This window comes from Engystomops pustulosus, chromosome 6, assembly GCF_040894005.1.
Source record: "Engystomops pustulosus chromosome 6, aEngPut4.maternal, whole genome shotgun sequence".
Taxonomy (NCBI): Eukaryota; Metazoa; Chordata; class Amphibia; order Anura; family Leptodactylidae; genus Engystomops; species Engystomops pustulosus.
The window spans coordinates 41393584-41418287 of record NC_092416.1 but is presented as its reverse complement, the minus strand read 5'-3'; the positions used below and the strand labels follow the sequence as shown (position 1 = coordinate 41418287).

Below are 24704 nucleotides of genomic sequence, written 5' to 3'. Positions count from 1 at the left end.
AACTTCCAGATAAAGTTCCAGAAAATAAAATGCATCAGAAGTTGAAGTGCAGTAAGGATTTATTCTTCCTTTCCCACTGTGGCCCCATAGGGAATTGGAAATTCCTGGAAAATCTCTTTAAGGACAGTACATTTGCAGGCCGTGTTTGCCGCTATAGAGAGACTTAAAGGGCATGTATGCTGAGTATAAGCTGACCCAATTATAACGCATCTTCATGGAGAGGTAGAGAGAAATGACTTTTTGTTGACAGCTACTGAAGGTAAAGAGAACTTTCAGGATTACATTGTTCTTAATTTACAAAATGATACATTTCAGTAAAAAAATAATTTTTTCTCTGTAAAACACTGTAAAACTATAAAACATTTATTAATTGGGAGTCCAAAGCTTTATACTATCTTGAAATGAAGATCAGGGTCACTTCTTCAATATCACACGGATATATCAGCGACACAAGCTGTGATTTCTAGGAAAAGCCTATGGATTCCATTTCTTCTAAATCTGTCCCCTGAGATATGCAGATGAAACCTCTTGCTACCTAAGAGGTTTAGAGTTATGCTGGATGATAAATATTAAAACTAGTGAAGACAACTGCAGTGACTGGTAGCCTGATCTGTCAAGATGACGTACAGTTATTTGCGTCACTATACAGCGTGACTTCTAGGACTTCACTCCGGAACACTTGGAAGTACAATCCTGTATAATGTTCCTTGGGAATGTACTACCTAATGACATAAGTGACAGTCACATGGCTCATATGTGTTAATGTGTGTCTTACAATCACTTAAGAACCCTGGCATGCTGGGAAAAGAGGTATCTAAGATCTACATTTGCATAAAGAGATGTAGCTGAGCCCCTTAAAGACTAGGCGTTTTTTCGTTTTTCCATTCTCATTTTTCACTCCCTACGTTCAAAAATCTATAACTTTTTTATTTTTTCATACAAAGATCTGTGTGAGAGCTTGTAACAAATTGCAAATTATAGTGACGATAATTTATATTCCATGGCGTATACTGGGAAGAGGAAAAAAAATTCTAAATGCAGTAAAGTTCATGAGAGAACGCATTTGTGCCATTTTCTTGTGGGTTTGGTTTTTACAGCTTTCACTGTACACCCCAAATGAAATTTCTACCTTATTTATTGGGTCGGTACGATCACAGGGATACCAAATTTATATAGTTTTTATCATGTTTTATAGTTTTATAAAGTGCCAAAAAAATCGTAATTTTGGCACTAATAACTTTTTATTCTTTAGTGTACGGAGCTGTGTGTTGTGTCATTGTCTTACTTTGATGATATTTTTAATGCTACCATTTTGAGGACACTACGGCCTTTTGATTTTTTTAATATTTTAGACTTTGGAGCTTTTTCTATTAGGGGGTTTAATGCCAGGAATAACCGTATTATCTTGATAGATTGGACATTTTTGGATGTGGCGATACCCAACATGCATAGGATTTTTACTGTTTATGTATGTTTATTTCAGTTCTAGGGAAAGGAGGGTGATTTGAATTTTTAGGGTTTTTTTTATTCATTTATTTTTACTTTTATTATTATTTATTGTTTTTTTTTTACTAATTTTTAGACCCCTAGGGTACTTTAACCCTAGGTTGCCTGATTGATCCTACCATATACTGCCATACTACAGTATCGTACAAATCGCACTTTGTAATAGCCTAAAATCAGACAGCCTCGGGTCTTTGTATGACATGAGCATGTCATGGCCACAGATCACCGTTCCCCGATGAACGATCTAAGCCAATATGGTGGCACCCTTGCACCGCCGGCTTTTTAATGCTGCTGGCAGCTTTCCTAGCGGCAATCAAATGGTTAACACCCACGATCCGTATAAGTGACAGGTGTTTGCTGCATTGTCCAGCAAACACCTGGTGAGTATGAAGAGAGCTTAGCCTGTGAGCCCTTTTCATACTCCCCCTACCACAACAGGACGCTCAGGAATGTCCAAATGTAGGAAGGGGTTAAGATGACAGGATTTCATACATTTTATTGCCTTTTACAGATTATTGTTCAAATTACAAAAAAGCAGTCCACGGGTTATATACGGTTGTACGTAAGTGGTAACAGGTATATTTTGTAAGGGTAACTCCAGACAAAGTACTTTTTTCATCCCTGTGACAATAGGATTTTCATAATTTTAGGTTGTTATGGGAACAGGGATTAACAAAAAAAATTTTTCTGACAGACACCTTTGTTAGTGCTTATGTTGCCCTATGCAGCCTGGGGCTAAAGTTGAGTAAATTAGCAGCATCCAGAGGTCACAGTGATCACAGAGGTTGGTTTGTCGCTAGGAGTCGTCATGAAAGCACTCATTCTTATTTGTGTTGTACTAGGTTTCCCAGAATTCCTTAGGAGGAAGAAAAAGAACACTTACTTAGCCATTCCCTGTTCCCACATCGCTCGGATACTTTCAGTGTTTGGGCCTGTGTCTTCCCAGAAATCCCAGGGGCCATAGACTAGTCTCCGAAAAGGCCACTCATTTTCTGAAACAGGACCCATGATGACTCCAGAAATTCCAGAAGAATAAACTTACCAGAAGCTGAAGTGCAATAAGGATTTATTCTTTTTTTCCCACTACGACCCCATAGGGGTATTAACATTCCTGGAAACCTCTCTAAGGACAGTACCTTTGCAGGCAATCTCTGTCGGCATAAACAGCCACAAATGGCAAGCATGCTCCGGTAGGAATTCTGGGGAAAAATAATTTAGTTATTGCATCTCATCAGTACACTGTAGGCAACTGGTTAGGCTAGGTGAGAGTCCATAGGTATGGGTCAGGAAGGTGAATGTAACTCCTTAAGGAGATTGCATTTTCCAATTTGCTTAGGATTAGCCACAAGTCAAATTGGTTCAGTAACACAATGGGGCTCATTTACTAAGGGTCGCGCGCTGCACTTTTTTCAGACTGTTCATCTTTTTCATGGCTAAAACAGCTTGCACAGGTATTTAAGAAGTGTGTGCCCTTCCATGTGCCACAAATTAGGGGGCGTGCCGTCGGACTGAGCGAGGTATTTAACTTTTAAATTGTGTCACAAGCCCTAGCCCCGAGATGCACCACTAAAACAATGGTGAACTCTGTCGGACCTGAGCGGGGAAGCGACACATGCAGATTTCTTACGCACAATCTTAGTGAATCGCCGCACACGGCATTATAGACGAACAATGCAATTTCAGTGAACTCCAGTGACCTTGTAAGTAAATGTGCCCCAGTGGGCCCACGCTAGCTACATTACAAGTGAATACTCAAGACAACACTAAGTATCCGTGGATGAATATATACCAGGCTATAGAAAGCATTTTCCCAAGTGCCAGGATATGAATGCTAATATAATGAACTGTTTTTCGGAATGTAAAATACATATTCTGGAAATATATAAATTATTAAATTCCCTAAAGCTTCTTTGCAAAGATAGACAACAAGGTAGGCCTATAGAAAATGGCTTATCTCAAATTGTCAAAAATAACATACTATTTGATAACAGAAAATAGTCCCCTGTGCATTGAAGTTATAGAGGACCCTAAAGGGGTTGGCCACTTCATGTCAAGATTTTTATTATATATGGGGAACATGATATTACAAACCTTAGCAATATTTATTCAGATAAAGTTCTGCATCATTTTCATGAAATCAGAACCATAGTCCTCTTTGAGAAATGGCTTCATGCTCCCATCCATAAGATGGCAGGAGATGGAGGGTCATGTGATTATACACTTCTCTACAGCGTCCAGTGAGCTATCTGTGCAGTGACATTTCCCTGTTACACCGCCTGTCACTGCCATGTCACAGGGGCTGTTATTAGAAGATGTGTGCGGCTCTGTATGGATGGAGGAGACTGCACTGCTTCAGCTTCTGGTTGAACTGACCACCAGCCGTGGTATGTTCTTCCCCACCCACTGTTTAAGCTTTTACTCCTTCCCCTCCTTATCAAACCAGAAGCTTTTCTAAAAAGCCCTAAATATCACCTAACAAAAAACGTAAAGTTTAAGTAAAAAAAAGTTTTGCTTTGTTTTCTACAGAAAAAAGGTATAACTTAATACAAAGCATAAGCTTTTCCCATGTTGCAAACAAAGAGGGCAGAAGTCCAGCTCCATCCAGTTATTTACATCTGTTGAAAGCTCTTTGCTTTTGAAAGCAAAGTGAAAGGAACCATTATTGATACTTATCAAAGCAAAGTGGGAATTAGTATTAAAAAGTAAATGGTAACCTGTCATTAGGCGAAAATGTGAAAATCTGATGACAGGTTCTCTTTAATGTAAGAAATACTGACTAGAAGACTAAAATGAAACAGATCAATGGGCGGCTCTCTATAATTTACTTGACAACTTGGCATCTTCCTCAAGAGAAGGCACTATTCACTACATGGTACTTCACAGTTCTGTCCCAGACATCAACTTTGTGTTGAAGTATCACTCCTGTCCTTTAATACTTGTACCCTAGTCCTCTAATGCCTCTTTAGTATGAGTATCTGTAGTGGCCAAATTCCTTCTGATTCACAATGTGACCCTTATGGTCCTTCCATGTCTCGCACAAAGTCATCTTCTGGATTGTAAAATCTCTTGGCACTTAAGCCTTTTAACAAAAGGGTTTAAAAATGGGCAAGGTCCTTCTCTGCTAGACAGGGGTGATGTTGCATTCTAGATATACACTAGGGTTCCTCATTAACCTGTTTAGGATCTGGGTCTATCACCCATCTCTGCGGACTCTGCCAGGGCAGCAGCTGGATTAGACTGTCCTAGGACCTGGATGCTTCTGGGACAATACTTTCGATGTAGAGACTTCAATTCTCATTATTCATTGCAAATGTTTCTGAATCTGATTCCGTCCCAGTCAGGCATTTTCCTTAATATATTACACAACCTAAACGAAATCCAGTTCCGAGGCAAACTACCTAAGCAAAGTCCGGTTTCTTCTGTTACTATGAAAAATACAAATAATTTAAAAAAACTGATATTTTTATGATTTTGAAATCTGTTTCTACCGACCATTAACACCTACACATCCAGATGCTCAATAACAAGATAATGTTTGTATGAGATTAACTTTCCCAGGTGCTCACCTTCTGTGTCTGCATCAATACAAATGCTCACATCATTCCTGGCTTGTAACATCCTCACTTAAAATTTTATGGAGGACCCCTACAGTGGATACCAAATGGCAGAGCCTGTTTTCTGAGCATACCAACTGGCGGGGCATGAAGCACAGCTTTGGATCAGCGGGGATCAGATACGCAAGCTGTGATAAAGTAGCATGTATAATAAATTATGTTAGTCTGTGCTCATGTATTATACAAAGTATAGGCTGATCATCACTATTGGCTAAATATCTGCATTAAACCAAGCAATTTAAATTGTCTTTTAGGTCAAAAGTTCTAGTAGCGGCTTATACGCCCCTCTTTTTTACAGTGGATTAGGAGGGATAAGTTTGGGCACAACACTCAGATCTTTTATGTTAAAGGGAATCTGTATGCAGTTTTGACCATGGAAAACGGCAGACAGTATTGGCGGCACTCTCAGATTTTCATGTGAAAAACTTTACTCAAAGAAGCTACACAAAGGGAATTGCATACCGAGCTAACGGGCCTTTCCATGCCCAGCAAAAAACCAATGCATGTGTGCGCCACAAAACAGTCAAGAGGTAACAGAATATGTCTCCCATAATGATACTGTAAAAAATTGACATAGATACTGTAAAAAAACAAAAATCAAGTTTACGATGTGACATAAGTACAATGAGAATGCATGAGTAGTTCCTGGCCTTGCAGCTATGCTCCATTAATCCTTACAGCTGAGCTGCAATACAAACCCAAACCATGGTAAGATGTGGTGCTATTTTTGGGGAATTAAGTCAACCTCTGGACAACCCCTTAAAAGGGGTTTTCCCACAAAGCAGGTTCGGCCCTATCCACTTGCTGATCAGTGGGTATCTCAGAGATGGGACCACCACAGATAACCAGAACAGGGATCTAGTACCCTGCCCTGCCGCACACCTCGTAGCACAACTGAGATGGCCGGAGCAGCCGGAGGAACATTGTGGTTCAAGATGTTGATGTGGTTCAAGGTGTTGAGGGACAAAAGCCCCAATGTACAGGCTTAACTGTCAATTTCTGCAAGTCTTCCCATGTCAGCAAGGAAAAACAATGAAAAACAGTGCATGGCTAATGGGCATAACAACCTTAAAGGGGACCTGTAACCAGCCGCATGGTTCTTAAACCCACAAACATACCTTATAGTGGCTGTTAAATGTTCTCTAGGAACGTCCTTATAATGGTCCAAAGCTGCCTTTATCCTAAAATAGTTATATGCACAAAGAGGTACCAGTCAGGGGGTTGTGTTCAGGGTACAGGAGTCAAGCACTCCCCACCCCCAGACCCACTCATTATGTCAAACCCGCCTCTTTCCTTCTGTCGAGCCGTGCACAAGGCGGCGTAGCTGGCTAGCAGGTACACGGTGCCAAAGTGTTTCGCAGGCTGCGCATGAACTTGATGGTAAGGGGATAAGGAGTTGGCCATGAACAACTCGGGAAGTCCTGCTGTGTGTGGTTCACGTCATCCACGCCTCCGGGTGAACCTTAACAAGTAAAATATAATGGGACACGCCGCACTTTCGTCGGGTTTCCCGAATATTTCTCTTTTGCCTAGAATTGCCCCAGGTTTTTGGCGCACGTGATTGTAACGCCGGCTTGCATGCGACAGAAAACGGGGGGCGTGGCCGTCGGACAACCCGACGGATTCGGACAAACCGCAGAATTTTAAAAAGAAAATGTGTCGCTAGATCGACCACACAAGCAGGAACTCGGACGCACAATCACAGTGAATGGCACCGGACCCGAATCCTCGTCGGACAACGCACTACTGGATCGCAACAGGACCGGGTAAGTAAATCTGCCCCAATATGTCTGACCCTATTAGAGTCTTATACTTACCCTGCTCAAGTTTAGTATAAGTGGCCAACCCCTTTAAAAGGGTTTCAGGGACAATAATTTTCATGACCTTTCTAGAGATTCGGCCTTCAATTGCAGATTGATAGGATTTCGATACTCAGGACTATGAGAGTAAAACAATTATTAGAGAAGAGCAAATACTAAGAGAGTAGAGCTGAAAGTCTAAGGGACCAGCAGTTTACCTATTGAACATAGACAAAAGGTAGCTGGACTTTCTGCTTCATTCTCTGTTATTATTTCCACAACTTGTATTCTTAAGACAGGGCTGGCACCAGCTCTGGTCATGCCTGGGCAATTGCCAGGGCCCAAAGCAGCTGGGGGGGGGGGGGGGGCACATCAGGCTGTACATAAGGAATCAACGGAGGTTAGGGGGCTATATCTAATGAATACATAGGGGGTGAGGGGGGCTTTATATAAAATAACCATCAGGGGGCTGTTTGGTTTGATACACTAGGGAATATTTTAGGGAACAGGAGACCTTTGAATTTTTATTGTCACCATGTGAGTTCACTTCTTAGGGGCCAACTGAGGCCCTGTTGCTATTCCTTGTACATCTGTTCATGCTCTCAATACACATGTACACAAAATATATTTCTGGACCTTTGAAGGTCCTCCAAAGGTCCTGAAACCACAGGTTGAAAGCAAAAAGAATTCATAATTGCCCACAAAAGCTCATAATATTCAAACAGCCCAGGGTACATGGAAATCTTAATCTGTCCCTGGTGGAGACATAGCTGCTGGGACTCCCTCCTTCCCTACCTCTCCATTGTATGTCACCTGACTCTACAGTAATCTTCAGTCAGATTACAGATGGAGATGAAGAAATCCGTTTTTCTGTAATAAAATATATTACAAAAGTTTCTTATGTTAACTTGTACTATTAATTTCTGAAATGGTTGTTGAAAAGTTAGTGAGCACTTCAGCTCTTGGCATACAATAAGTAGTTTAATGACTACATTTTGGACAATGAGCTGCTGGCCTGCATAGTAACAGAACAGAATAAACAGAACAGGTTCCCCTCAGCCCCTGACCCGGGCTCAAACAACAACCCTATTGAAATGAGCTCTGCTGATTTGGCGCTCTCGTTTCACCGGATAACAGTCTGTTCTAGCTGACTATATAACAAGAGGCCACGATCCTCCGGCCTAATTACAATTATAGGGATGAATTCTAGTCATAAATGTGGATAATACTTAAATATAGGAACCGAATCAAGTGTTTTCATGTTTGTATCTTGAAGAAGAGCAGATAATGTGCCCCTCAGACATCGAGCTGGACACACGACACCAGGTATGTGTTTGATTTCATCTATTAACCCCTAAATGACCAGGCCTTTTTGTGCCAGGGGAAACAGGCTGTCTTTGGGGATTTGCTATTGAGACATTGTTACAATTTTATATGTTTTTTTTTTTGTTTATTTTACACGTTGTTGCTGTTTTGTATAATCTGTTTGTTTAAAGGACATCTACCACCAGGATGTAGGACTCTATGCAAATGAGCCTTAGGGGCTCCAGGCTCCATAAGACCTATGGAGCCGGGAGCCCCTCAGGCACATTTGCACACAGACTCTCATCCTGGTGGTAGATGCCCTTTAAGGATTTTGCTCTTTAGTTAGTTTTATCAATGGTAAAGGGTATAAAAATTAAATATATATGTAACTATTTATCAGCGTATTGCAATGTCCTGTAGGTCTTTTTGATGCTGAACATGAATAGTTTCAGAATATCAGGCGGCTGTTGCAATTTCGCTGCAATAATTAAGTATGGTTGCTTTGTAGTTAGATACAGTGACCCAGATATACCATTGTTTCTGCGACAGTTCTTTGTCTATCCTTATACTAAAAGGAAGGTCTTTTCAGCTTGCACAGGTATTTATAAAGTGTGTGCGCCACTTTTGTGCAGTGGTTGCGCTTTGTCCAACGCTTTGGAAAACTGTTCACCTAAAGGGGTGAGTTAGTGCTTAGTTGGAATTTATTTACACACATTTTTTGTGTGTTAGTGACACATTTATTACTGTGCCTAAAAAGAATTGTGTCACACACTGTTCACCAAAAAGGAAAAGGTGCACCTATGTGCACACTTTCCATAGTAGCACCGATGGCGCCAGATAATTGAACACTGTGCCCCAGTATTGAATTATCTTGCGCAAGGGTAAGGCAAACTGCACAAAGGCAGATAGCGCCACAAGTGGAATATTGTTTAGGTGTTCTGCACATCTCCCATACTTCCCAGAGGAGTTATATGATGATCACCTGGCACTTGACACTATGGGGCACATTTACTAAGGACCTTGTGCTAGTTTTCTGTCGGACTTTGCCTGTTCTTTCCTGTGCAAACTGCTCGCACACCCCATGTTAAAGGGGCACCCAAAAAAAGTTGGTGCACTCTGTCTGAGCAGTGCAGGGGGCACCTGATACATAAAGAACGGACGCTACAATTCATGAATCTGGCGCCCCCTGCCCACTATGCAGGCAAACTACACATAGTACAGACTGTTTTTGGTAAATGTGCCCCTACGTTGATGGGATAGAAGGAGTCTTCAAATGGTTCTGGGACAAAAAAACATTAAACTGAGTATATCCCTGTAGAGAGTCCACTACTAACCCTAAACAGAGGTGCAAATTTATAGAGATTCTGTATAAAATTCTGCATCTAGTTTAAAAATAAATTTCATGGGATAGATTATTGTATATTTCTTTTTGTCCAATAGTAATTAATATGTTCTGGATCGTAAAGGGAATCTACCATCAGATTTAACCATACAAAACTGTGGCAGTGTTAAAGGGGTTGTCCAGTCATAGCAAGTCAGGCTCTGTCCACAGAATAAGGCCAAAATTACTGACTGGTGGGGGTTGGTTGGGGACTAAAATGGATATTAGAAATAGTAAGAATGGAAAGTATTCAGACACCTTTAATTTTTTTACTGTTTGTTTTATCCCATCTTGTAGATATATTTGCTAATTTATTGAACAAAAAAAACTGAAATATCACATGGTCATAAGTATTCAGCCCTTTTGCTCAGTATGGAGTAGAAGCAGTTTTGGAGCTCGTACGGCCAGCAGTCTTCTTGGGAATGACGCAACAGGTTTTTCACACCTGGATTTCGGGATCCTCTGCATCTTCCTTGCAGATCCTCTCCAGTTCCCTCAGGTTGGATGGTGAACGTTGGTAGAAGCCATTTTCATTCTCTCCATAGATGGTCAATCGGGTTTAGGTCCGGGCTCTGGCTGTGCCAGTCAAGAATGGTTGCAAAGTTGTTCTGAAGCTACTGCTCTGTTAAGTTTTTGGAAGATGGCCCATTCTGAGGTCCAGAGCACTCAGGAAGAGGTTTTCATCCAGTGCATCTCCGTACTTGCCCGCATTTGTCTTTCCTTCAATTGCAACCAGTTGTCCTGTCCCTCAAGATAAAAAACACCCCCATAGCAGGATGCTGCCACCACCGTGTGTCACTGTATTTGGCAGGTGATAAATTCCATCTGGTTTTCTCCTCGCATGGAATTAACACCAAAAAGTTCAATCTTCATCTCATCAGACCGGAGAATCTTATTTCCCATAGTCTGGGAGTCCTTAATGTGTTTTTTGCACACTGTATGCGGCTTTCATATGTCTTGTACAGAGAAGAGGCTTCTGTCGGCAGACTCTGCCATAAAGCCCTGTTTGGTGGAGGCTGCAGAGATAGTTGACTTTGTGGAACTTTCATCTCCCTACTGTGTCTCTGAAGCTCAGCCACAGTGATCTTGGGGTTCTTCTTTCTCTCTCACGAAGGCTCTTCTCCTGTAATTGCTCAGTTTGGCTGGACGGCTGGGTCAAGGAAGAGTTGTGGTCATCCCAAACTTCTTACATTTAAGGATTATAGAGGCCACTGTGCTCTTAGTAACTTTGAGTGCTGCAGAAATTATTTTGTAATCTTGACCAGATCTGCGCTTTGCCACAGGTGTGGCAGGTGTGGTCTCTTGGTTAATAAATTTGCAAAAATGTATTTTTTCTGTCAAGATGGGGCGCAGAGAAAAAAAAATGTTTGATCTTAACAATTGGCTACAATGAAATAAAGAGTGAAAAATTTGAAGGGTTCTGAATACTTTCCATACCCACTGTATAGGTGGGATGTTCATTATAGGGTTCAGATTATATATTTTGAATCTCTACATAGGGTCACAAGATGATAGTGCACTGTGATGCCCATGGACCCAAAACTACAATCAAGATCAGAGTGGATCGGTTACAAGTATTACAGTCCCTGGAAACAGGTAAAAGGAAAGATTTCAAAGGAATAATAAGCTAAGATGCTACAGCTTTTAAAACAATTTAAATACTAGAAAGTGAAACTTTGTAAAATCAGATTAAAGTCTTTCTTTCGTGTGCTTTTATCATCCTCCCTCCATGGTAAAACATTTGTTGGATTCCATCATGCGGGCACACATATGTCAAAAGCTCCTTTCAGAGGTGAAATATAGGAGTAAATCAGAGTAGATAGGCTTTAACCCTTAACTGAGACACTTGATCATAGCTACTGGAAAAGAAGTTTGTTGAAGAGTATGATAAACTATAAAGTGAACCGGTCACCAGGAATGTCATTTTTAGCTGGTAAAAATACCAGCTGGTAAAATGCCATTTTCCAAAATTCTGAATCATTTCAGTACTTTATGAAACTTTATTTCACATTACCGGCAGGCAGCAAGGGGCACAGTTGAGCCTGTGACCCACCCATGATAAGGAACGCAGGAGCACCCATGACTATTGAACACACCTCAGTTCCACATAAGTTTGCAAACTGATTTTATAACATTACTTCAATGGAAAGGAACCATTTAGGAAAATACTTTTTAATAATATTTTTAATGAAATATGTAATTTGAGTAGTTTAATTTAAATGGGAGGTTCCCCTTAAAGATTAACCTTTTTTCCCACAAATCAATAGCTCTTGGGATGTAAAACAACTTTGCCTCTTATCATTGTTAACTAAATTCAGAAATTTCTTTGCTATTCCAAGGTACACGATCTCCCCTGTTCCCTATCAGTCTCTCTATCCCAGTTTGTGATTCTATAAAACTTTCTTTGTCTCTCTGTGCACCTCAAGCTGCTCTCCTTCCCCACCTTGTCATTGGCAGTATCAGCTCAGATACGCTATTGACCCTTAGTGTTCACACAGCACAGGCTATAGACTTCATGTAACTGGGTTACTTTCGATTTCTACCACTTATTACATGTACCCTGCTCCTCCATGTGATGGAAGCTGCCAGGCTGGTCACCTTATACATCCTGTATGTGCACTGTGCAGTGTTCAGTGGCTTTAATTGAAGGAAACTAAATGGATTTAATGCAAAATTACTTTGAGAGAGAACACAAGGCATCATGGGATCTGTGGGCAAGCTAACTGGCCTCAGCCTGAGGGCATAGACAGACAGACATTAGTCTCCACCCACTTCACCTCTGGTGAGAAAGATTTTTGTCAAACACTTTCAGAACAGAAAATGGCATAACTTTGGAAAGAATAGGGCAAGCAGCACAATGTAGACATTGATTTGTTTGTTTTTAAAGGGGGAATCATATATAATAATTTTATAAAAACATTATAACTTTACAGTTACGCTTTAAGTAAAGGAGGGGGCCATTTTTTTAACTAGTCTAGTCTTCATATTGTGGTGTGGATTATAGTTCCTGTAAAAATATTTTTCCTAAAGAACTAGTATAGGAAAGTAGACGGAGAAAAGCAAAGAAATTCTAATTCTACTAGTGGTGCATTGAAAAAAACATATTAAAATGTATGTAGAATAGATGCCAACAAATCTATATGCAAACATATATATTATTTACTGAGTAAATGGAGTACTATATGCAGTGCATTTCGGCACTGGCTGATTTGAGTAAAAAAAATGAGAAATTATGAGTAAATTAGCTGAGGATATTCTAAGCCAAATTAATAATTTAGAACTGTATCTTTCCTTGTGAACAGAATGAGAATACATAAAAGATTTAGTAACTATTATGCATGGCACTTGAAATAACAAATTCAGCTTCACTTAACTTGTAGTTTACCATTCATTTTAATTAGGGAAACTGACTAATTGTAGTAGTTAATCATTTAGAAGAAGAATGTTTTATGATGTCCAGACTTAACACGGAATATGTTAACTTTTCAATTAAATGGTCAGTAACTTTTCAAGAAACTTTTCAAAAATCGTATAGTATAATACTGTAAGTAAATATAAGAAACTATATAATATATCTTATCAGAGTGAAGAGTCCACTTAATCTTATTTTACTCCGAAATCTCTTTTTCTAGCAAGATGCACAGAAGCTCACTGAGTGGTCAGATTACACCAATGCAGGGAGTAGGAGGAGTTATGAGTCCTAGCAGCTAGGTCTCCTCCCAGTTGCAAAGAAAAGACAGTAGAATACTGTAGAATACTGAGTGTGTCTTAATACATGGTGCAGGGCCTGAAGGGAGGAGCATGATTAATTTTCATTGTGATCCTAGAACTTTGCTAGTACCTAGACTCATACACTGCCAAAGTATAATTCCATAATTAAGCTGTGACTAGAGTGTTCCTTTAAAGGGAACCTGTCACCAGAGACCTCATTTTCACTAAAGACAGGTTGCAAAAGCCCATTGCAGCTGCATTACAAATATGGCGTTCTGCTTTCACTAAGTATTTGCATTGCAATATAATTGTGTGTTATAACTTACCTTGCATTCTGACAGAATCCTCTGTGTAGTCCCAGGGGTTGGGCTTTGATTTGGGCATGTGACTTGACTTGTCTGAGCTGTAGACTGCTCAGTTCACGGCCCCCACCTTTGTGCTCCTGTACAGCTTCTCCCTCTCCCACTGAGGTCAACTCACCAGACTGTGAGCTCTGTGAAGGAGCAGGAGGGAGGAGCTGTACAGGAGCACAAAGGTGGGGGATGAGAGCTGAGCAGCCCAACCCCTGGGACTACACAAATTATTCTGTCAGGTTGTAATGTAAGTTATAACATACAATTATTTTGTAAAGCACACCTAGAATAACCAAGAGGTTCAAGATGCACCATATTTCATTTTACACTATATCCTACCTGGAGTAGAATTCAGCTATAACTTGCAGCAGTATTCTAGTAAAAGATATAGTAAATTCAACAATCCAAGGCATTGGCGGGGCTACTCTGTGCCACAGCATGCCCGCTTTTCAAAACATTTACAACTGCTTTTGGCTCTATGTTTCTGTGTTAACATGAACATGCTGAACAGCTGATTGTTTTGGGGGTCAGGAGTGATAAGCAGACCGCAACCGCAAAGTTCAGGTTCAGCTCAAGTGGCACCTATAACTGGCATTAACTCTTTAAATGCCACTGGAAAAGTCGCCAACAGTATTTAAATGGCTGCATGATGGCACTAACCTTGTGGCGGTGCTGGGAACTGCTATTTTGGGGAGCATGTCACTCCCCTATAATACAATAAGGAGCAACGACCCCTCCTGTGTGCAGTGCTGCCAGCAGGATTGTGTTGGTTCACGTCCATAATTGTCTAAATATAGCTGTTGATTTTACCAGCACCAATTAAACAGTTAACACCTGTGATCAGTGCCAGAAACTGGACCAAAACCCGTCTTTATCCATTTCCTGGGATCACTTTCTGCAGATGTAGTCACAGACTGGCGATAAATCCAATACGTTATTATGATATTCTGTATTTCGCTATTATGTCTTTATCCACAGCACATAAAATCAGTCATTGAAAACCTAATGTAAATTCTGAATACAGAATCTGAATAGTAAAATTATCATCAATAAACAGTAATATCCAATAAAACTACAGGGAAAATCCTATCCCACAAAGAACGCCAGACACAATGGGACTCATTTACTAAAGGTCCGAACGCCGCAGTTTTGGCGGGTTTCCCAAATATTTCCGTTTTGCGCTGAATTCCCCTGGGTTTTTGGCGCACACGATCGGATTATGTCGCATTGGCGCTGGCTTTTACGCAACAGAAATCGGGGGCGTGGCCGTCAGACAACCCGACGGATTCGGAAAAAGCGCAGAATTTTAAAAAGCTTTTGTGTCGCCAGATTAGCACTTACATGCATCGGGACGAAGAAGGTGAACTCCGGCGGACCTCGGCGCAGCAGCGACACCTGCTGGATATCGGGCGCACGACCTTAGTGAATCCCGCCAGACCCGAATCAGCGTTGTACAACGCGCCGCTGGATCGCGACTGGACCAGGTAAGTAAATGTGCCCGAATATTCCGTATGGAATTGTCTTTCATCCAGAGTATAGGCTTCAGTCATAATCGATGTATTGTACAGAAAATGTTATATCACCTCCACAAACACAGTGGAATATTCTACTGAGTCTTCAGATCGTGGTTAGCCTAGCAATAATGATACAATCTCATCCCTTTAATACTCATTATATGTATCAATGTTTGATCAAAGCCTAAATTAATAATGGACATTTACACAGAATCCCTTGCGGGAGGATATTAAAAAAGCCAAAGGACAATGAACAATGTAAATTGATAAAAGAGCAAAGACCGATGAGATTTATTACTTAGGGCCCAGCTTATTATTATTTAATTGCCTTTTTATCTATTTTGTGCACGACATGAGTAGAATTGATATAACTACAAAAATGGGAATTACAAATTAACTAAATGGGCCATACATCATACAATGCACTGGGAATTGCTCTCTAATTATTTGTTGTTATAACCACTTAAAAGCAAATTCGCAATTGGACAAACTATAACTTTTTTAGATGCGGCATGACTACAGGGGAAGCAGCCATCCATAGCAGCTGGTATGGGGCCCACAGAGTCAGGTGGCCCGGCAACCCCCAATACACATCATCCTCAGTAAACACCTGAGCCAGCTGCTTAGATTTATGAACAGCATTTGTGTAAGAATATATATATATATATATATATATGTGTAAAACTTTATGTGTGTATAAAGTGAATAGAAATGTGTGTATAAAAATGTATGTTTACATTTTATTAAGTTTAAGGGCCCCATGCAGTGGTCTGCTATGGGACCCAGCCTCTCAGAATTAGGCTCTTGATTTTTAGCATGGTTGTATGGAAATTATATATAACAAGGCAACTCTTTGAAAGAATGGTCAACCATGTAATACTTAAAATGCACAACGCCTTTAACTTAAAGGGAGCCTTTTTATGTATATTAATAGTTGCCAATTGCTGCTTTTTTGATGATGGAAGGAAATCTATAATCAAAATCAAGCATGGATAAACTAGGGGCACTTACTCATAGATAAATAAACTTTTAATTATGTTAATGAGCCTGAGAGGCTCAGTGTAAAATGCTACAGTGTGAAATAAATACTTCCCCCCTCCCAGTGTGTGCTGAAACTTTCTCTGCTGTAGTGAGATTACATCATGCAGGGGCAGAGGGAAATGTTGAGAGAGCAGGGGGAGACAGTGTAGCAGCCTGTAAAGCTGAAGCATTGAGGGGCTCCGGAATGCCCCCCAGGAGCCCTTCAGACTCATTAGTATAATTTTAAAGGTTAAATTTAAAAGAAAGGAGGCCATGAATAACACATATAATAAGATCACCACAGTCATGTTGCCTGGGTCTATGATTAAAGAGGTGTTCCCATTTTGGCAAATTAATGTTATTGTTTGAATGTTGAAAAATTGTACAGTTTTCCAATATACATTCTGTATCATTTCCTCATGGTTTTCTAGATCTTTGCTTGCTATAAGAAGCGTCATTGTTTACTTACAGTAGACGGAAATCTGACCATGGTCAAACAGGTGCAGGGCTCGTTACAGTAGAAGCTTTCTATAGAATGATAGCAGATATTTACAAGACCATTAGGAATTGATACAGAAAGTATATTGGAAAATTACTGTATATACTTGAGTATAAGCCATTTTTCTGCTGAAAAATCTACACATATAAAAAACTACTCACCATCTCCTCTCCTATCTTCATGTGCGCGGCAGATCCACAACAGCTCCGTGGGCAGCACCTATTCTTCATGCCAGCTGCAGGCCCGTAACAACTCCGTGCACACGGCCCAGCCGGCGCACGACTGTGATGTCAGCCGCTGCTGTATATTAATGGCTAAACATTACAGGGGATGGCAGGCTATATACTACAGGGAGCTGGCAGGCAATATACTACAGGGAGCTGGCAGGCTATATACTACAGGGGCTGGCAGGCTATATACTACAGGGGCTGGCAGGTTATATACTACAGGGGCTGGCAGGCTATATACTACAGGGAGCTGGCAGGCTATATACTACAGGGAGCTGGCAGGCTCTATACTACAGGGGCTGGCAGGCTATACATTACAGGGGGCTGGCAGGCTATACATTACAGGGGGCTGGCAGGCTATATATTAAAGGGGGCTGGCTGGCTATATACTACAGGGGGCTGGCAGGCTATATACTACAGGGGGTTGGCAGGCTATATACTATAGGGGGCTGGCAGGCTATATACTACAGGGGCTGGCTGGCTATTTACTACTGGGGGCTGGCTGGCTATATACTACCGGGGGCTGGCTGACTATATACTACAGGGGGCTGGCAGGCTATATACTACAGGGGGCTGGCTATATAAAACAGGGAGCTAGCGGGCTATATACTACAGGGGGCTGGCTATATACTACTGGGGGCTGTCTGGCTATATACTGGGAGGCTGTGACCAATTCATTAACCACGTCGGCTTATACTCAAGTCAATAGTTTTTCCCAGTTTTTGGTGGCAAAATTAGGGGTCTTGGCTTATACTCGGGTTGGCTTATACTCGAGTATATACGGTATATAACTTTCCATAATTCAAACAATAAAACTTATTTGCTGAAATGGGAATACCCCTTTAAGTGTCTTTGGTTTATTATAAGTAAATTAGATATCCTTTAAATTTTTCACATTTCTTCCAAAACTTCACTTTTATTCTCTCTTCCTGAAGCTCAACCACACAGTCAGACACTCTTCGTTTTCTTATTGCCGCTGTGCTTGCTACCCCTCAGTGCCCACTTAACTTTCTTCTTCTTCTGAAGTCTACCACATGGCCAGAATACCACTCAGTGCCCACTTAAATTTCTTCTTCTTCTGAAGTCTACCACATGCCCTTTGCAACAGTGAAGCCGGCCAATGCCAGCTCAAGACACACACGGGCAATGCCGAGATCACAGGCACAGTACACAGGACTTAAGAAGAAGAAGAGGGTGTGTAGGTGCTGAGGGACGTCGTTAGCAAGTACAGAAGCCATGAGGAGGCGAATGGAAGTGGACTGGCGGGTTGATCTCCCCTGTATCCTTGACTATTTTAGAGAGGAAAGAGAAAAAATAAATGTGAATTTTATAAAATTTGTAAACCATATAAACATCAGAAAAGCAACAAATAAAACTATTAGTATTAGTATAAAGAATAAAGTACTATTTGGAGTTGAAAAAGAGGAGAAATACGCCTCAATAAAAGACTAAATAAAAAACACAAAATTAGGGGTTTTTATTAAGGTTAATTAATATAAATTCATAATAAATTCTTAAAAGGTGATAACATGGATGAGTACATAGTGGGGCTAATTTATTAAGGGCCCCGCGGACCACACTTTCGTCGACAATTTCAGTTTTGTGCCGCTAGGACAGGGATTTAAAAGGGGTTTTTGGCACACGTGATTGGATTTTGGCACAATAGCGGCAGCTTTCATGCGACACAAATAGGGGGGCGGGCCGTCGGACGATCCAACGGATTTGGACAAACCGCGGGATTTAACTTCAAAATTGTGTCGCAAGCCATGCACTTACATACTGTACATCGGGAAGAAGAAGGTGAACTCCAGCTGACCTGAGCCAGGAAGCAATCCAGCAAGCAGGATATTGGGCGCATAATCTTCATGAATCGCCCTTAAAAGGGCTATCCTCACGTCCTATAGTTCCACCTACCACCCGATATACCTATATAGGTAGATCCGTGGTGATAGGTTCCCTTTAATTCTAGACAACTTTAATAACAGTTATAGCTGTTTATTGTAGCCAAGAGCTAAAGTGCAGTAAATTACCAATTACCACGGGTCCATTTGTAACTAGGGGTCATCTGTAAGTCGGGTGTTCTTAAGTAGGGGACCGCCTGTATAGTCAACAACCAGTAAGAATAATAATGACCAAGTGCCACAGGTAAAGCTTGGAATGAACCCAAATACAGATATTTGATATAAAGATGACCATGGTGCAGAACAAATACAAACATGGTTCCCAGCACCAGCCCCGACACGTGTTTCAGTCAACAGACCTTTTTCAAGGGGAAGCTAGTCTCTAGCTAAATAGACACATACGGGCAGATTTATCAAGTGTCTGAAAGTCAGAATATTTCCAATTGCCCATGGCAACCAATCACAGCTCCCCTTAAAAAATATTCATGAGCACTGGTGAAATGAAAGCTGAGCTGTGATTGGTTGCCATGGGCAACTGGAAATATTCTGACTTTCAGACTGCTTGATAAATCTGCCCCATAGCATTAATCGTACAGAACCATTTAATGCACTATGAGGTGCATTACATTAAGTGTAACATTATTATGATCTATGTTTTGGTATAGCTATTTGGAGTTGTTGTGCCATTGGCCAGATGACAGGTTCCCTCCAACTTAAATTTGATTTTACATAATGTTCTAAGATTTCATTTCACCATCTATAGTCAGCACTGTTATGACTTACTTGTTGAGCCCCATAACAGCTGTTACTTGTCTTCTTCTCTGCTAAATATTGTTATAGTATGGAAATTCCTTATAACACTGAATATGAATTATTTGCATGTTTTCCATAGAAAAGTCTAAAGAGGACAGATGGAGCATCCAGAAGATGATCCTGCTTCTCATTTCTCTTGGATTTCTCTTTGGGACAGCAGTAGGAATTTACATCTTAGGTATTGTACAGATATTTCTAGTTGTCCTGGATACTCATACAGATAAACTAATGAAGTAACAACAGAAATGTATGAAGCCCACCCGGCCCCATGTATTTTAATTTGATGTAGGTATTTACAGTATTTATAATATCACTATGCAAGACTGGCATTAAGGGGGTGCAAACTGGGCAATTTCCCAGAGCCCTATCCCTAGAGGGGCCCCTCAAAGTTTGAACCTCCATTGCCACAGTTTGCCTTTGAGAGCAAGATCTCTGTGTGCAGCTGCAGACTGTAGCAGTCACTTCAGGCTCCACTACAACAACCAAGACTGGACTGGACTGTCATTGCTCTTATTATTATAGCTTTAACCCCTCCTCTGTCTTTTATGGACCCACTGAACCATAATACCCACTGAACCCGACCAGCCAATAAGAAGTGAGCAGGGGCACAAATTTTTCACTGCAGGGAAAGATGGATTCTGATTGCCTTGCACACAAAGTTACCAGAGCCTGGGCAGTATCATGTATAGAAAGATGTACAAGGTAACACCTAACCTGAAGCATATGCAGGGCCATTCCTATAGAAGGGAAAATGTAATATCTAATATCTATCTGTAATCTCTATCTGTCTGTCTATATTAATTCATCCATCCATTAATGTTCTATCTATCTACTGTATCTATCTATCATTATATCCAGTTGTTTTTTTATACTGATATTGGAGTGTTGTCTTTGTATCTAATATCTATCTATCTATCTTCACCAATCTATTTTCTGACATTCTATTTCTACATTTAAAGGAAATCTACCATTTGATTTGATGCATTATGAAGCAAACATACCTTCAGAATGCTGTAGCTACACTGATGCAGAAACATATCTTGTTTAATCCCTGCACTGAGTGGTTTTGCTGAAAGAGCAATTCTTAAGTTATGATAGTGAGGTCTGTTGCTCCTGTGGCTGCACCGGCGCTGCTCCTCACTCTAATTATGCACTGCTCCAGAGAATGATGTAATCACTGTGTTGTCCGTGAGAGGCAGAAGTAATCAATCCCTGCACCATCCCCCAATTGTTGTCTATAAGTCAGGTTGATTAGTCCTGTCTGAACAGTTCAGGAAGCTCCGTGTAATGTGTTTATGAACTGCAGCCAGCAGGATCCAGCTTTCCCAAGGTCCTTAATTTTATAATTATTTTTTGAGCAAAACCACTCAAAACAGGGATTAAACAAGATATGTTTCTGCATCAGTATAGCTACAGCATTCTCAAGGTACGTTTGGTTAATAACGCATAAAAACATACGGTAGATTTCCTTTAAAACCTTTATTTATCTATCACTGAGTCTGCCTCTCATTCCTTTTTTGCATGTCTATCTTTCAATTATCTCATATCTGTCTGTCTCATATCTATATATCTCATTTATCTCATATCAATCTTTCTCCTGTGTTTCTATGTAATCTGAAAAAAATGTTTCCCACTCTGAAAATCAGTTTACTCATTCTAGAAGAAGAACAAAACTCTACGCACGGCTTACTAAATTAGTGGCATCCATATGGAACAGATACATATTGGATAGAATTGTATAGTTACATAGACACCCTGTGGCAAGGCTTCGATAGGTCTATGACATTTGAGGACATAAAACAAAATTATCATTTTGCAAGTCAATCTTGATACCACTGTCCATTGTCGTATCATAAATTAGATCTGTGACAACTGCACAAAAATAGTCGTATTTTTTGAAGACTGATGAATATCAATGTCACCCAGATTTTTCTGCAGAGTTCTGGAATTTTAATGCACAGGGTTGACATGTCATTTACAAAATGTAATTCCTTATAACGAGAAGAACCAATAGTAATATGAAGTTATGCTTAAAATATTACTGGTCATTGATTTACATTGAAGGGTGATAATAAACTGGATGGACCTGTCTTTTATCGCTGACGTATGGCCTCACTTTTGTTTTGCCCGGTGCCCCACTTTGTCTAAACCGTCCTTTTCTCTATGTATCTATTATATGTTTACACTTGTACTTTTACTCCATGTAACCTAGGAGCTGTCTGGTTTATTGAATAATAAGTCTTTGCATATAATTTCCAACTTTTGAGATGGCAAACATTGGCAACAAAATTTCAAGATTTTATGGCCTATGCCACACCCTTCTCCCACAAAGTATATACCACATACCCCTTAGTTGCCTCCATTTAGAGTAATCCCTCCTTCCTTTTACGCCCCACCATGTATGATGTCTCCTTGCCTATGGCAAGCCCTCCCAATATAATGCCCCCTTCATTGCTTTTATTTATTCCCTGTCCCTCCACTTATAATGGCCACATTATGAACCCCCACCTTATTTACTTATTTACTAAAGATCACGGATCACGCTTTAGTCGAACTTTGCACTGTTTTTCGGGATTTGCACAGCTTTGACAGGTATTTAACAGGTGTCTGCGTTGGGATTGTGTCGCACGTGATCAGTTTTTGGTGCAGCTGCACTGGCTTCCATGCAACACAAATCGGGGGTCGAGCCGCCGGACTCTAAAATTGTGTCACAAGACAATGCACTTACATGCACCAGGAAGAAGAAGGTGAACCCCGGCGGACAATGCACTTTCGGTGAACTCTGCGGACCAGGCAAATAAATGTGCCCCAATGTGGTTTACCTCCTCTTTTCATTGTGTCCCACAATTACTCTTTAAATTTAAATCTGTGCATACATTTTCAGACCTGGGGGGGGTTCCTAAAACAGTCTAATACTTTCCAACCAGTAGTGATTGCATAGGAACACATAGGGGAAGATTTGTCAAGCTGTCTGAAAGTCAGAATATTTCTAGTTGCCCATGGCAACCAATCCCAGCTCAGCTTTCATTTTACCAGTGCTCATGAATATTTTAAAGGGTAGCTGTGATTGGTTGCCATGGGCAACTAGAAATATTCTGAATTTCAGACAGCTTGATACATCTGCCCCATAGACCGCATAGGGACACACCCATCTGGCAAGGGCATGGTAATACCCAATAGTCTATTCGTAAATATTAGTGTAAAATATTCACTTACCTACTGAAACAGTTAAAACCAAACCAGTCTGAGAACGCACTTTCTTCCTCTCTTGGCATTAGGTCTCATGATAGTTAATTATACAGAATCATCTGCTCCTAACAATATCGATAGATTTAATTTAAGGACATGAACAGTCTTCTAACAGTCCCCGGGTGACTACTTGATGTACCACAGTGAAAGTAAATGACTAAATTGTGCAACCCTGCAAAATCTGCGTGATGAAATGGATTACAGAGTCGGATAGGAAGCACAAATAGGCACCAAACAAGGGATTTGAAGCAGTGAATTTTCTTCTTGATATTTGCGGATCCCCTCAATCTATACAACATGGATGATAAGATGGCCAAGTTTATGTGGCTTAATGTTAATCTGCTGATATTGTTCATTGACATCAAGCAGTTAATATGAGATAGTCTATATAGGGAAAACTGCAGTGGGAAAAATACAGCGGAGACCATATGTGAGAAAATTATGGCTCCGACATGCTACGGTACGAAGGGCATAAGTCAGTGTGAATTTAGCCTTAGGCTACATTCACACAACCATATTGCAAGCTTGCGGCCATACATACGACCCCCACAGACACACATGTGGCACTGTACCGCTGCGTACAAAGGGAGAAGATAGAACATGTCCTTTCTTTCCCCATGTGTAAAGCCGTGCGATTTACATCTCTATGGAGAGGGGAGGGGCTTCCTCCTTTCTAGCACGCAGGACGTATAACTGCCCGGCCGCATACGTTCATGTAAATACGGTCTTTTTGTGACATTTATAATGAACCTATTTTTGGGGCACATAATTTTGGTTAAAGGGATTGTCTTCTATTTGCTATTGATGTACTATCCTTAAGGCTCCTAAACTTTACTAGCATAAGACTACAAGCAGTTGGCGCCATGCTCTTTGTAGTGACTATACCATAACTACAGACATGTAGACTAGTCCAACCAGCCATTTCATACTATTACTTCTACGATATTTCATCACTTGCAAATGTGAACGGTATAATTGTATAATAGTGACAGCATATTTTAAGTTATGGACTCTCTTCCATTACCATACTATTCCACATGCAGTTATGATTGGCATAATTCACCTATGCTGACAAAGTGGGCAGAAGACTCATCAGTCATTCCTCAATTACTTCTCAGTGATGTCCTCCCTGTATTCTGTTCAGTCCACAGTCTATGGGGTATATCTAATGAGTCAGATTTATGTCCAAGAATATACTGTACATTGACTCTAAGTGTTTTAATAGCCACAAGATAATTAGGTTGTCCAGTACGGATGACTATTATTATTGTTATGACTATCATCACAATATGGCACTACTACAAAAAAAAAAAATCTTGAAAGATTTAAATTTATTAAAGTGGTATTCCCATGAAGACAAGATTCTTAAATATACTCAGAATAACAAAATAACATATTCTGTAATTCACTGTTATTTACAAAAATATAGCATTTCACAGATATAATTCCAACCTGTCTCTATCAGTAGTGGTGGTTGCAATTTTTTGCCCCTGGATCCGTCCGTAAATCTTCTGACTATGGTCGTATTCTTCTCACGAATAGCTTCTTTGTCTGCACACTGCAGTGCTCTCTGCCTTCTGCACCAAACCCCCTGAATTACAAGACCAGCTCAGACACAGGCACTTCCTGATGGAAAAAAAATTTGTGTTGCAGTATCCGGAAAAAGGGAGGCAAATAATGGAGGAGCTACTAACTTGGCAAAACTCCCAAATTAGCCAGAAAAACACACACAAAAAAACAATGTTAGTGCTCTAACTCCACAATAAAATGTTTAAATTGAGAGTTTCACTGAACGGTCTCACCCAGTTCCTT

General features: G+C 40.5%; 1 protein-coding gene across 3 annotated transcripts in view; it reads left to right on the top strand.

Annotated features, from left to right (window-relative positions):
* The first annotated feature begins 8084 nt into the window (after positions 1-8084).
* TMPRSS5 (transmembrane serine protease 5) overlaps positions 8085-24704 on the top strand; it is a 43586-nt gene continuing 26966 nt past the window's right edge. For all 3 annotated transcript variants that reach the window (XM_072155857.1, XM_072155856.1, XM_072155854.1), the window contains exons 1-3: positions 8085-8245; positions 11105-11201; positions 19723-19821. In XM_072155857.1, coding sequence (XP_072011958.1) covers positions 8207-8245; positions 11105-11201; positions 19723-19821 — 235 coding nt within the window. In that variant the 5' untranslated portion in view covers positions 8085-8206. The remainder of the gene's footprint in view (positions 8246-11104; positions 11202-19722; positions 19822-24704) is intronic.